General features: G+C 38.0%; 1 protein-coding gene across 6 annotated transcripts in view; it reads right to left on the reverse strand.

Annotated features, from left to right (window-relative positions):
- Positions 1-16,039, reverse strand: part of RGL1 (ral guanine nucleotide dissociation stimulator like 1) — a 291,692-nt gene that overhangs the window by 69,018 nt on the left and 206,635 nt on the right. For all 6 annotated transcript variants that reach the window (XM_016933982.4, XM_016933977.4, XM_016933978.4 and 3 more), the window contains one exon: positions 11,613-11,821. In XM_016933982.4, the coding sequence (XP_016789471.1) occupies positions 11,613-11,821 (209 nt within the window). The remainder of the gene's footprint in view (positions 1-11,612; positions 11,822-16,039) is intronic.

Raw genomic sequence — 16,039 nt, forward strand, 5'->3', positions numbered from 1 at the left:
TATTCATCCAAGGGAAAGAAAAAAAGTTCTCTCCTGCCACAACTTATATCTCACGCAGATTTAAAATTATTTAAGTATGTTGGCTCTCACACTCCTGCTATAAGGTTTCTTCTATTTTCCATTCCAAGCCTCTGTCATCCCTTTCTTTTCTCTGGCCTGTTTCCTGCACTCAGAGCTTGGTGGCCCATCCGTAGCTACTCCTTCCACTTCTAGTTCATAACAATGCTAAACCACCAACTGCAAACACGTCTTGTTAGTACACTGCAATGGATGCGGCTACAATGACGGACAACAGAAGAAACTGGTAGATGGGGGTAGGAAGGAGGCAGCACTCAGACTCTGTTCATGAGTCTAGATTTTTCTCAGGTTTAAGATGAATTAATACATTATTAACAAATCAGTACAAGCCTGTGGCTCAGTTTTCCCCAACCACAAAAAGCTGCTATTGCAGAGCTCTTCAAAATCTTATGAAACATGCTTTGTAACATCAAATACAATGAATATGAGTTTAGTATCACGGCATCCTTTCATTTTCAAGAATACTTTTCTTTTTCGCCTATAGCTTACAAAAACTCAACGGAATATCAATTTATCTAAATGGGTGCTTACTGTTAGCTTTAGTAGAGGCCAAAGGCAAAAGAATTGTGTTCCCAGGACTAGGGGCCTGACAGCATTATCAAGGGCTAAGTTCACAAAAAATAAATGTAAAAAAAATTTTCAGATAAGAGAATAGCGATACGAAAAACAAAATTAACTCAAAACCACCAGTATCTTCCCCTTTTAGATGTCCCAAGATACTTTCTAAAACCATTAAATTTACCTGAATGAACCATGAAGCGTAATTTTAGTTAATTTGATTGGTTTACTTTTCAGAGCCACGCTTAAGATCTGTGTTCCAGTTATAATAAAGCTAGGATCAGTGCCCACCTCTCATTCATAATGGCTGCCTACATATCCCCTGTTACCACGCTAGGGACACTTTGCCTAGGGGATCATAACCCAGGGTCTCTAGATGAATTTACAGAAGTCTGGGAAGTCCCTAAATTTTATGAAAAAAATTGTGACATTCTCTTTTTTCTAAAGAGAAGGTCCATAGTTTTTAGTACATTCTTACAGGGGTTTGTGATCAATCACTCCCACCAACTGCTGAAAAATGGTCAAAACCACTGCTTTAAATGATCAAAGCTGAATGTCTGACTGTCCAGTTACTAACTCAGTTACCACCCATTACATTTCAGTTTCTTGTCAGTTTTGTTTTGTAGTTTACAAATGTGAAGCACACTTTAAAAAAAAAAACCTGCTGGGCAATTTTATATTCTTTTCAAAAAAAGGATAATTGCATGTCCTTGCCTCCCTTTGCCAAGTGAAATAAAAAAAACAAGCTACTTCATGGAAACATTTTTATCTCTTAGGTCTTATAAATCCCATTTCAAGAAAAGAAAGCTAGCCTGGCTATGATCTGAGGCAAAGTCTTTGACAGCATCCCCTCAGTGTCTACTTTAACAAAACCATCACTGTCGTCCCACAAGCTAAGGCTCTACAGTCGCCACATGTTCCTATCCAGAATTCCCATAGTGTTGGGAGGTGACAGTTGGGTCCACTTGGCAAAAGTAAATATTTACCAAAGGCCACCAACCCAGCAGGGAAGAGAACTTATTTCCATTTTCCCTCAGGTAATTATGGTTGGATATAATTCTCAAACAGTACCAGATTAAATTTTTCTGGTTAATCCAAAGTAACTGGCATAGTTACAGGGAGAAAATAATAACAATGCCCATCACATTCTGGCTCCGGCCATGCTTCCTGGAGCTGAGTGTGTGGACCGAAACTGAACAGGGCATGATGTCCTGAACAGAACAAAGGTGAGGGTGGACACCGACCTTCAACATCCTTGAGCCTATGGCCACTAGATTTTTCAGAGTCAATCTCCCTGACAAGAATTCCTTGTTTCTTATCTGTGTTGCTGGAATAAATTATTACAAACTTAGTGGCTTATAACAATACAAATTTACTATTTTATAGTTCTGTAAGTCAGAAGTCCAACAAGGGTCTCAATGGGTTAAAATCAAGGTGTTGTCAGGGCTATGTTCCTTTCTAGAGGTTCTAGAAGAGAATCTGTTCAATCCCCTTTTCTAGCTTCAAGAGGCTGCCTGCATTCTTTGGCTCAAGGCCCCCTTCCTCCATCTTCAAAGCCAGCAACATAGCATCTATCTGATCCCGTTTCCATCCTTGTATCTCTTTCTCTGTCTTCTGCCTCCATCTTTTACATTTTTAAGGACCCTTGTGATTACTCTGGGCTCACTCAGATAATCCAAGATAATCTCCTTCTTTTATAGTCAGCTGATTAGTAACCTTAATTCCATCTGCAACCTCAATTCCCCTTTGCATATAACCTAACATATTCCCAGGTTTCAGGGATGAGGATGTGGACATCTTTGGATATGTAAATTATTATAAATGTTATACCTTCTATTGTTTTCTGAGCTAAACTGTTTCTCTCCACCTGATAAAGTGTGAGCCAGCAAGAGCCTGAGACCTTTTATGAAAGGCATCCCCTATCAAAGTTTTTAATGCTCTTTTCTATACTATAACCATTTTCATACCCAAAGATTTTCACACCCTTCTTATAATCCTCTTTTCTCTTCTACCAACCAATAGTGTCATGTTTCTCATAGTTGCAGAAAATAAGATCTAAGTCCAATTTATCTTTCAGCAATCTACCTTTTTTTAAAAAACACCTTAACATATATATATATATATATATATATATATATTTACAGGGAGAAAATAATAACAATGCTGGTCACATTCTGGCTCCAGCCATGCTTCCTGGAGCTGAGTGTGTGGACCAAAACTGAACAGGGCATGATGTCCTGAACAGAACATAAACTCATAATTTGACATTTTTCTAAACTTTTTGTTTGTTCTAAGAGTTATTTATTAATGTTTAACTTCTATCACTTATATAGGAAATTTTTCAAAATAATTCCATATTCTCTTCATTAATTTTAGTAACCCCCCACAGAGCCAAATGGAAACTAGTAGAGAGGGTCATATACATAGCAGAACATATATATATATGTTCTGTTATATATATGTGTGTGTATGTGTGTGTAACCCATCCAAGTTTTTTTGGGTTTTTTTGCCTAGGAAGTCATCAACACCCAGACCTAGAGAAAATCTATTTAAACTCATCTGTTCTAACAAAAATCTTAAATAGCAGCCTTCATTTACTAAGAAATTCTCACCCTAGTCAGGATATTCAATATGATTGTATGTTAAGCTAGAAAGGAAGCAAAGCAATGTTAAGATTTCCTGAAAGCTTTTCTACTAAATAAATGGGATGTGCATCCTGGAGCCACCAACCACTAAATCTCAACTGTTTCATGCATGGGTGGGTTGAGGGAGGCACAAAAGACTTAATGAGTGACCCTCTCTGCTAATTTCGATTTGGCCCTGTAGGAGGTTACTAAAATTAATGAAGAGAATGGTATGGAATTATTTTGAAAAATTTCCTATGTAAGTGATGGAAGTTAAACATTAATAAATAACTCAGAACAAAAAGTTTAGAAAAAAATCAAATTATGAGTTTCATAGTAACAAGATTTAATGTGAGTGTTAACGCTATAAGAGACCAGCACCTACAGGTGAGTTATGGTCTCAGTGTCACCTCTAGATGCTGGTGACCCTAGAGGCGACACTGGGACCATAAGTCACATGAAGATGCTCTGAGACCCGTCGTGCGGGTTCAGTTTCCAGTATGTTTCCCAGTGCTCTCTCTGTTGACAACTTCCTTTCCTTGGACCTGGAAGAGGAGAGGAAAGATATTAGAAACCTTGCCTCTTACTGAAAGAAAAGGAAGTACAGGAACATGAACACTGCATGCCAGCATGAATCTAGGAATATTTGGCAAGTGCCTAGTGTAATTCCAGCACTAAATAAAAAATTCAATTATTTTTAAGTGAGGTTTAACAAAAAGCAAATTGGAACATATTGTACGCATCTCAAAAACACTTACCAGCTTCTCATGCAACGAAAGCATTTGAGAACTGAATGGATTTGTGCAATGGGCTTTTTATAGAAGGTTTACAACTACCAGCTCCCGGAGGGAAAAAGTTTTCATTAAAAACGCACATTCAGCCTCATGGCCTTGACAGTGATGACACGAGTCTATAGACTTATTTGTCTCTCCCACTAAACATGGGCAGAGGCTGGGCAATGTTCACTGCTGGACCTTCCAAAGCACCTGCTTGGAACAGGCATGAATAATGATAACCATTATTTATTTGTTAGACAAATAGTTCCTAAGCACCTACTGCAGGCACCATTTTGAGGGTAGAGCAATGAACAAGACTAACATGGTCTCTGAGTGGGAAAGACAGTCATGAAATAAGCAAGATAAATAAGGTAATTTCAAATAATAATAAATGCCTTGAAGAAAGAAAACAAGGTAATAGTAATCTCTTAAGCACTTAATATTTTTCAGCCACTATACTACAAATTTTACCTATATTATCATGTTCAAACTTTATAATAACTCTATAAATTAGGTGCTATTTTTGTTATTTTATAGATGAGGAAAACTGAAGCTAGTAAGATAAATTCACTGCCCAATACTGCAGAGCAAGTAAGGAGTGCAAAACTGGAATAAAATTCAAATTTCTGACTCCTAAGCCCATGTTCTTAACCATTATACTATATGCCTTAAATCTGAATCTCATGGGTAAAAAAAAAGACAGGAAAAATTGCTTTTCCCATAATGTATCCTAAAATTCTGAAAAGTCTGTTTGACATCTATGACAAAATCCTTGGAAATAAATGAAAATTTTCAAGCTTTATATCTGATCAACTCCTCTCTACACTGTGGAGGAACTGGTTGCACTAACAAAGGCAGCTCCGTTTTGCTGGTTATTGGTATGTCAGGTTTTGCATATGAAAATGTTACTCCAGGCGACATAAAGAATGGATTTAAGGTTTCTGTTCCCACGGTGGTACTATACTTACTTAAATCCACCCGTGCTCTCTCATTTGCTATCCCTGACCCTTCAGGAAAAGCTGATCAAGGTCAGGGATTTGGCCAGGCCCATTCAGTACACAGAAACACTCCAAACACACAGACAGAGCAATTACCTTTATGGGCCATGATCTAAGTGATCACCTAAGATCCTGGCCAACATTCAGTTTTATTTGGGTACAGCTCTCCAAAATATCCTTTATAACTCTGTGTTATAGAACCTTTTATCTCCCAGTGGTCTATCAATTTTAATTATATAAATGTATTTGCACACTGATTTGTTTAATGTTACTCTTTCCCACTAGACATTCAGCATGAAGAAGGCAGGTTTGTCCACCATTATACACACAGCATCTTGTACAGTACATAGTACACATTAAAGAGCTGATAAATATTGCTTGAGTAGACAAATAACAGCACTGATGCCCAAGTGAACTGCTCACAATTGTGTGAAGGGAGGAGCCCTTGGGAAATACAGTTTCCAGGGAAAATCACTTGAGGTAGTAGTGAAAAGGATGGCTAAAAAGGATTCCCAAAAAAGGGTTCCTTTAAAGGTGATATTAACAAATCAAGGAAGGTGATATTGTACACTTGGAAAGAGCTTCCAAGTCAGAAAGGAGTAGGTTTTAATTCTAGCTCTGCTACTTACTGATTGAATGTTTCTGAGCCACAATTTTCTAATCTGTAAACATAGGGGTAAAAATAAGTGAACTAAATGAGATGAAGCCTGTGAAAACACATGGCAAGCAAACATGGGAAGAAGAAATAAGTTCAAAGACCTACTGAATTAGTCTCTTCTCTGCACCATAAGCAAGCAAATTTAAGTCAGATAATCTTAAAGCATAGTGTTTACAAATGGCTCCAACCTTTAAAAACCCCGAATGTCCTCCACTGGGAGAATTCATTTGAAATTAAGGGAGTAATTCAGACTATTACTCAGTGCTTTCCACAGTGTGACCTGAGTGCCATCAGCTTGGCAAAGGTTTCTGGAGACCTAGTTAACCCCTACTCTGGTTCTTGTTGGCATTCTGCTTACTTTTTTTTCTTTTAGACAGGGTCTCGCTTTGTTACCCAGGCTGGATTGCAGTGGCACAATCTCAGCTCACTGCAACCTCCGCTTCCCAGGCTCAAGTTATCCTCCTGCCTCACCCTCCCTAGGGCTACAGGCATGCACCACCACGCCCAGCTAACTTTTGTATTTTTAGTAGAGATGGGGTTTTGCCTTGTTGGCCAGGCTGGTCTCAAACTCCTGGCCTCAAGTGAACCGCCCACCTCGGCCTCCCAAAGTGCTGGGATTACAAGCATGAGCCACTGCACTCAGCTCATTCTGCTTAATTCTGATATTAGAGTGCATAACACAGAAAGAGAGAATGTTCAAGAAATGGCCCAAAAGGGAGCTATTGTGACAGCTATCTGAAGAAAACTCTAGATACTTGTGCCAACATTTCATGGCTCTCACTGAAGGTCACTAATTAAAGTAGGTTTCTCCCTACATTTGAGGTTGGGCATATTCAGTAGTATCTAACACCCTTATGTTTAAAATGGTATGGTGGAGAGAACAGATGATTTTTTTTGAGACCAAGTCTTACTGTGTTGCCCAGGCTGGTGCAATTTCAGCTCACTGCAACTTCTGCCTCCCAGGTTCAAGCGATTCTCCCGCCTCAGCCTCCCGAGTAGCTAGGACTACAGATGCCTGCCACCATACCAGCTAATTTTTTTATTTTTAGTAGGGACGGGGTTTCACCATGTTGGCCAGGTTGGTCTCAAACTCCTGACCTCAGGTGATCCACCTGCCTCAGCCTCCCAAAGTGCTGGGATTAAAGATGTGAGCCACCACGCCTGGCCAGATTTTTAACTGAGTGAGTGTATGTTTGAAGTTAGATAAAAGAAAATCTCAAAGCCCCAACACAAACTGCTGGCCCAGAATTCAAGAACTTTCTCTTGGGTTAAAAGTAGGTCAATGTGGACTCTGAGCCATGTTGAGAAGCACAGGAAACAGGGGTCCTTGGGAAATGATCACCCCAAGTAAGTAAAGCAAACACATGGAATTGGCTATACGTGAATTCAAACCACTGTCTACTGGCCAATCACAAAAGGCTCATATTATAGCAGAATAAAAAACTGTCAAAAGATAAAAAATAAATCCCAGAAAGCAAATAGTTCCATATGAGAAAACCCACATTATTAGAAGTCTTAAGGGAAATCAAAGCTTGACATCAAATAAGCTTCTCCGGTGGGAAATAAATACTGCAGTATCTGTCTTCAATCTATTCTTGACTGATTATTGTATGATTAGCACATGCTGTAATAGCTTCTCAGTGTTAATTTCACAACAGATAAGCAAACTACTATTAAGAAACCAAAAGAAATTATTTTTAAACTTATGTCAGAGACCCATAAACAAGTCTACCACAATCTACTGACAAAATAATATTTCAAATGCTCATCTTCAGAATAGGCAAGTTTATACAACATAATTGCTTCCTCTTAATTATAGACATTAAAAGTCTCAACAACCAATTTAAGAACCCACTGTTTCACAGAATGTGCATTTTGGTTAAATTTAATCAAGACTGAAGCCTGGCTCAAGATCTAAGTGTGAGTAGGAAATGAAGCAAGGAAGAAATACTCATGTTGAGGTTTGTACTTATTTGAACAAATCCCAATTTCTGCAGAATAATCTAAATAAATGAGATTTATTTCTCTGAACTTCTATATCCTGTTTCATCTGCAGAACATGTTAGAACTTCATCTAATACCATCTCAAGCAGTTATCTACTTGTTTCAGAAATGCAAGCCTTAATATGTTATCTTTTGCAGTAAAATATTAAGTACTGAGGGGTGGATCCAGGTCTTATGGATATGTAATTTGAAGCCATATGTAATCTGAGGGATCCTCTCAAAGAAAAAGAATACATAATCATGAATATAAAATTATGCAGAGGGCATTCCAAGTGAGCGCCCCTGGAGGTTAAGTACCAGTGGCTTCATAGTACATCTACCTCTAAACTATCTCAAGGCATGAAACAAGTCTCATATTTCTGAGTTCCATCTGCATGGTGTCTTGCAGAAGCTGGGTATTGTGTAGGCATTGAGTACTTGTCAATTCCATTCATTTCAGAAGCAAGCAAAGGATCTGTTTATGAGATTAAATTCAAGGCCAAGCCTTGGCCCATCCAAATGGTACAAAATAAATCCTAACTCTCCAGTTATATCTTACATGACAGCTTGAATTAAACGCAGTTTGATTCATTTTCAGTGTTAGTCAGTCATCCAGTTAGTGTTTTAAAAAGCAAAAATATCTATCCTCTATAATAGAACAAAGAAAAGATTTAAAAAATATCAAAAGCTGGATGTACATGAGTCATAGACTAAACACTCCAGTTCCTGTGTGTATATGTTCTCTATTTAGGATGAACAGCTGGAATTTACGTGCACTCCTTTATTGACTGTGGACATCTGTGGCCTATTATCAATAGTCACCCCATAAATAGAAGAGGTTACCAATTCCAAAGTAAACTTGTAGGAGTTTTTTTAACGTTTTGAACAGTCAATTCATACTGCCTGCCAACAGCATACTGCATTTTTTATAAACATGAAATACCAAAAAGATAAAATTCATATAATTTTTCAATTTCTACTTACAGGTATGATCTATTACATAAGATCCTGCCTATATAAAGAAATGCCTCACCAATCCAAGTTTATATTCCAGGCCTATTTTGTCAAGCACTGCTATGAAAAAAGCTACAGAACTTCCTATCTGTGCTGCAGCTCAAAGTATCATAACCAGATCAATGTATGACAAAGAACAGACATTTTGTGAGTATTCTTGAAGATTAACATATTAATAACCATTGATCCAAATAATCTTACTCTATATGCATCTTACGAGTAAACTACTTTGAGAGAAAACCCACTATTGTCAATAACCTTACTTATATTGGAATATAACTTGATTATTAAAGGTATTTCTTAAGACTAATAGATATGACTACACAAAAAATGTTAATGTCGTTATAAAAAATTTTAATAAATAACTTTTAAAACGAATGGAAAAATTAGGAAAATATTTCTAACATATGATAAGCAACAAACTAATTCCCTTAATATGCAGAGTTATAATTAGATAATCAATAATTAGATGAAAAGAGTCCAAAAGAAAAATAGGCAAAAGGATATGAAAAGGCAGTTCACAGAAAAGAAAACACAAACAGCCAATAAGAATTTTAAAAGATGCTAAACCTCACTCATAAATGTAAGAAGCACAAATTCAAAAACAACAAGCTATCATTTGTCAGTGGTCAGGTCATGGCAAAGACAGTTTCAAAAGTAGAGAGAAAATATCCACAGTTGGCAAGAGTGTGGGGAAAATGAGGAAATAGACATTCCCGTTTTCTGTGGACAGGAATGTCATTGGTGCAATCTGGCAGTTATCTTTCAAATCTTTAAATGCTGATATACTTTGACCCATTAGTGACTCTTCTATGACATTATCCTATAGAATTCTCAACCAACTATTCCGAAGATATATATTCAAAAATGCTCCTTGCAGTACTGTTTACAAAGTTTAAAAAACAAATTTGCCGGGCGCAGCGGCTCACAAGTCTAATCCCAGCACTTTGGGAGGCTGAGGCGGCAGATCATGAGGTCAAGAGATCGAGATCATCCTGGCCAACATGGTAAAGCCCTGTCTTTACTAAAAATACAAAAATTAGCTGGGTGTGGTGGCATGCACCTGTAATCCCAGCTACCCAGGAGGCTGAGGCAGGAGAATTGCTTGAACCCAAGAGGCGGAGGTTGCAGTGAGCCGAGATCACGCCACTGCACTCCAGCCTGGAGACAGAGCGAGATGCCATCTCAACAAAAAAAAAAAAAAAAAAAAAAAATTAAAAACTGGAGAAAACTTAAATGTCTATCCATATAATAACCCATTCAATAAATATTATAAAGCTATTGAAAAGATTATGATAGATTCATCTACACGTGCTGATTTTGAAATAAGAATTACATTTTTTGAGCTTTCAATATGCCAGCCACTGTTCTAAGCCTTTTATATATACTAATTCACTTAATGAGTAAAAAATTTCCAAGATATGCAGATAAGTAAAAATTGAAAATTGGCCAGGCGTGGTGGCATGCACCTGTCATCCTAGCAACTCAGGAGGCTGAGGCTGATCTCTTGAGCCCCGGAGTTTGAGGATGCAGTGAGCTATGATTGTGTGACTGCACTCCAGTCCAGTCTGGACAACAGAACAAGATCCTATCTCTAAAAATAGAAAAAAAAATTTTTTTTAATGAAAATTGCAGAACAGACTATGTACTGTGATGCTATCTGTATCACAGGTAAGTATATGTGTCATATGATAAATATATAAACATATCATATATATGACATACAGTACATAAATGTGTGTATATATACATACATACTTTCTATACACCCAAAAGTGTGGGAAAAATACAAAAGGATGGTTTACAGTGATTTCCTGGGAGGAATGGGATTGGAGCTTGGAGAAAAAAATATTTTACTTTTTATTTTTATAATTATCTGGGCTGATGGAACTTTTCACCATATACATGGATTACCTCTATTTTTAAAATGTTAATATGTGTTATTTGCCTAGTTGATGGTCTATTTAATTTTCTTCTTACTACTAATATTTTTAAATCTAATAAATGTTATTTGGGGAAAAGGCAGCAATATGAACAAACTTTAATATTTTGCATATTCTTCCACAGTGTAAGAATTTTCAGCATGAGCACAGATTACTTTCAAAATAAAAAAATTTAGTTAACAAACATCAATACTCAACAAGCCCAACAGAAAGCCGTATCTCATTTCCTTCCTTATGCAGGAAACCTCAGAATATAAGGATTTAGATGAGGATTCTCCTGACTCTAAAACAATTGTTTGGCTTACAGCTTTCTTCCTCCCAGTATCAAATTGATTTAATGATATTTTCTAAAAGACCAAGTTTAATTCTAAATAAAACAGAAATAAAGAGGAAAATCTAAAGTTTAACAGTGTGTAAATATCAATGTATACTGCTCTATGTAATAAGTAGCTTAAAAATACGGATCAAGGATATTTATGTGCAGATCCTTAAAACAGCCAATACATGCTGACTGTTAATAGTTATCATCATCATCGCATCATCATTGCCACCATTCCTAAGCTGCTTCCTGTGGATCTAAGAATGAGCTCCACACTTCACACATATTAGCACATTTCATCCCCACAACATCCCAGTAAAATTCTTGGTCAACTGATTATTTACTGAATAATATAAAATTATAAAAATATGGAGAAATTTAGGGTGGCAAATAGTAAATCCATAAAGCAACTGAATCTAGATTTAAGGTATCCACTCTCAACTCTTTTATAAATCTTTTAGGAGATATTTTTCCCCAGCAACAGACCATAAGTGGCTCCTGAATGATCTTCTTTTCATTTGTGCCAAAGGTCATCCCTTCCCGTTAATCTTTCCTCACATATCTCTCTCCGAATACCAAGTGCAGGTGATTCAGAACCTCGTGCTCCACTCCATAATCAGCCTACATTTCTTTCAACTCAAAAGCTCCTTTACATTCTTACCTGTCCAGCAGTAGTTCCAGCACTTCTTTAGTGGAGGCAAAGCCTCTGTACGTTGAAAGAAAGATGCTGATATAGGTAAAGTCATTGTCCCCAAAAGCTGTCAGCAGGTTCTCCACAAGCTTCTCCAAGGTGCCAGCTTTTATGGTCCTGATCTTACAGGTTTCATATTGACTGACTGTGTGTCCTGGAGGCAGCTGGTCCCCTTCAACCTGTATAATAAATTAACAATTACCATAAGGAGAAATGACTCCCTAAAGTAAAATTGGAAGCATTGAAATAGTTGAAGGCCATAGCCTGTTATGTTTCCTCTCATTCTTATTTATTTATCCCTTTTGTTACCCAGGCTGGAGAGCAGTGGTGTGATCACAGATCACTGCAGCTTGGAGCTCCTGGGCTCGAGTGATCCTCCTGACTCAGCCTCCCAAGTAGCTGGGACTACAGGCTCAGGCAACCATGCTCTGCTCATTTTTGTATTTTTGTTTTTGGTAGAGATAGTGTCTCGCTATGTTATCCAGACTGGTCTCAAACTCCTGGGTTCAAGCAACCCTCTCGCCTTGGCCTCCCAAAATGCTGGGATTATAGGTGTGAGCCACTGCATGCAGCTTACCCTCACTCTTATTTAATTTCTCTACACGTCATATAAGGCAATGCTCTCTCCTATGAGTTTAGTGTGGTAGGGTGGTGGTGGTGGAGGTATGCGTGTTTCCTACCTTTCTAGAAGTAGAGGTATTACTTCATAATGGTTACATTTGCTTCTACTTACTCCCCTATCAAGAACTAGTTTGCTGATATAATTTTACCAAGCACATTTTTAATGATACCAGGATCAGGTTTAGCAAGCATTCCCTTTGTTTTGTTCCATGGAAAGTTTTCAAACTCATTCTTTTTTTTGAGATGGAGTCTCGCTTTGTCGCCCAGGCTGGAGTGCAGTGATGCGATCTTGGCTCACTGCAACCTCCACCTCCTGGGGTCAAGTAATTCTCCTGCCTCAGCCTCCCGAGTAGCTGGGATTACAGGCACCCATCACCACGCCCGACTCATTTTTGCATTTTTAGTAGAGACAGGTTTTCACCATGTTGGCCAGGCTGGTCTTGAACTCCTGACCTCAGGTGATACACCCGCCTCAGCCTCCAAAAGTGTTGTGATTACAGGCATGAGCCACTGCACCTGGACAAACTCATTCTTTTTTGTTGTTGTTGTTGGAGTTTTTTATTCTTTTTTTTTTTTTAATTATACTTTAAGTGCTGGGATACATATGCAGGTTTGTTACATAGGTATACACATGCCATGGTGGTTTGTTGCACCCATCAACCCATCATCTATATTAGGTATTTCTCCTAAGGCTATCCCTCCCCTAGTCTGTCACCCCACCCCCGACAGGCCCCCATGTGTGACGTTCCCCTCTCTGTGTCCATATGTCCTCATTGTTCAACTCCCACTTATGAGTGAGAACATGCGGTGTTTGGTTTTCTGTTCTTCTGTTAGTTTGCTGAGAATGATGGTTTCCAGCTTCATCCATGTCCCTCCAAAGGACATGAACTCATCCTTTTTTATGGCTGCACAGTATTCCATGGTGTATATGTGCCTCATTTTCTTTATCCAGTCTATCACTGATGGGCATTTGGGTTGGTTCCAAGTCTTTGCTATTGTGAACAGTGCTGCAATAAACACACGTGTGCATGTGTCTTTATAGTAGAATGATTTATAATCCTTTGGGTATATACCCAGTAATGGGATTGTTGGGACAAAGGGTGTTTCTGGTTCTAGATCCTTGAGGAATCGCCACACTGTCTTCCACAATGGTTGAACTATGAGTGAACAGGCAACCTAGAGAATGGGAAAACAATTTTTGCACACTCATTCCTAAAGACAGCTCCTATGGTGGAGTGCTGGAGCTGAGTCATACTGGTTTTGGAGAGAGGATTGTTAAATTTTAAGAATTTGTGTGAGCCAGTTGACATCATGTTGATAGCTTGAAAAACTGGCCATGGTTGGAGTATATTCTCCGTGGAAATCTATGGAGATGGAATCATGATCTGACTTTCTTCAGTCCACAGACGGCAATGTGCATTTTGATTCAATATCATCAGCAATCAACAGAGCTGACTGAGAAAATGGTTGTACCAAGCACCACTGGGTTAAGCTCTGGGGAGTGATGAAAAGGGTGGGTGGGTGTATGACCCTGCCTTCTGGAAACTTGCAAAGTCTAAAAGAAGACATTTACTCACGAGAAGCAGCTAGCACATGAAAATGAAACTGTAAATGAATATTGGTAGATATAATTGTACCTTGGTAGATATAAACCATAATACATAAAAATTCACTGGTAATAAAATCTTCACAGCTTAAAATTTGAGTATAAGGGAAGAGAATTAAAATGAAGAAAAATATTGGTGTGCCTTACATTCTGCAGTAAATCTGTGCCTAACAAATTATACAGAGATGCAATTTTGAAAGTTGAACTCATCCTTCATAGGCACTAAGGAAACTGCTCTAAAGAGAGGAGGTCTATTTCTAAAGCAAAAATAATCCTAAGTGATGCGAACAATCGCCAGGCGGTTTATCTGAATCGCAAGTTGAATTGTTTTATGTCAGATTTCCTAAATTGAAATAGTCACATGTGAAAATTAAAGAAGAGACACAAAGAAGAAAGAAGTGGATCTCTAATGATGATATTGTGCTTACTAAGTAGCATGTTTGCTTTTCCTTCACCTGGCCTGTCAGAAATCAAACTACTGGAAGGAAACTAACAGATGGATTGCTTTCAGAAAGACCAGAGTGGTGGCAACTGCTTTCAGAAGGGGGTTAGAATAGCTTAATGTCATCATGTCAAACCGCTAACAGGAATTAAAATTAAGACTCCAGCTTATGTGGTAGATGGCTTTATCTCTTTATTTAATTTCTGAAAGTTTTCTAGGGAGAGGGATCTGGTTCAGGCAAAATAGCAAACGTTTCTTTAGGCCTCTTAAGACTGTTGACTCAGATCAGGGTCTAATAGCTGTTCTTTATCACTCTATATGTAGTTTTAGAACAAACCTTGTAGCACCCTTCTGTTCCCCAGAAGTTCCAATTAACTTTATCAGAAACAATAAGTGAAAAAGATATATGGTTTAGAATTCTACATGTTATTAATTATTTGGTTCACTGTTGCTTGAAGTGTGTGCCGTAAAACACTAGTTCCAAAAAAAAACTCCTATGGTCAAGTTTGGGAACTATAGAGTTCAACAAAGTCAATGATATCTCTTTACTGCAGAATTTCTCATATGCCAACGGTGTTATTCAACTCCAAGAGAGGGGTATGGTATGCAGCATTTCCAGATGGATTTCTCTTTAGTCTCAGAGCATCTTGCAGAACTTCAGAATGCACATACTTTGAAAAATTTTGGCTATTAAATTACTGTAATGCATTTAAAACTTAACTCATATTTACCACTTTTCATTTAAAAAAAGAAAAATCAAAACATTATAAAATATAATGTTAATTTTTATTTTCAAATGTGTATTCCTTTGATCTCTTTATTAATACAAAAATGTAAGGATGTTTTGTGTTTTGTACCTTGTCACTTCAAAAGACCTGGCCAAAATAATTGTCAGCCTGCATGATATTCAAAAGTAGCAGTTAGAAAATATACTTCAGGATGGAAGCGGTGGCTCACGCCTGTAATCCCAGCACTTCGGGAGGCCAAGGTGGGTGGATCACCTGAGGTCAGGAGTTCAAGAACAGCCTGGCCAACATAGTGAAACCCCATCTCTACTAAAAATACAAAATCAGCCACGTGTAATGTGCGTGCCTGTAGTCTTAGCTACTCAGGAAGCTGAGGCAGGAGAATCACTTGAACCCAGGAAGCGGAGGTTGCAGTGGGCTGGAGATTGTGCCACTGCACTCCAGCCTGGGCAACAGAGTGAGACTCCATCTCAAAAGCAAACAAACAAAAAAAAAACATGAAAATATACTTCAATGTTAAATATTAACAACAATAAAAGGAATGGCTTCTCAGTGGTTAGGGATAGTCAAACTCTGATTTAAATCAAGCTTCCTCGCCTTGTGATAATATCAGTGTTCCCTTACCAAACAATGTTGAAATTTGACGATCCTTATTTTATTTACAATGGAAACTCTACTTTAATTCTAAATCCTTCTTATCAAAAGTGATGATTATTCAAAAGAACTATTTTTTCACCGAGTATTGACGTGTCCCAAAATTCAAACACAGAGAAAAATGCTTGTCAAAGGACCTGATGAAGTGGGTCCCATTTCCTGCCAGAAAGCAGAGATTTGGCAGAAAGCCAGGGTTCTCCCTTGGGAATGGAATTATGTTTCTCATTAACCCAGCCCCTCTCTTTCAGTACTTTCTTACTCGGAAAAAATTTCAATATGCATACATGATTCCCGTAAGTCCCTTTAACAGTATTTGTTCCTCAGGGTT

The sequence above is a fragment of the Pan troglodytes genome, chromosome 1, assembly GCF_028858775.2.
Source record: "Pan troglodytes isolate AG18354 chromosome 1, NHGRI_mPanTro3-v2.0_pri, whole genome shotgun sequence".
Taxonomy (NCBI): Eukaryota; Metazoa; Chordata; class Mammalia; order Primates; family Hominidae; genus Pan; species Pan troglodytes.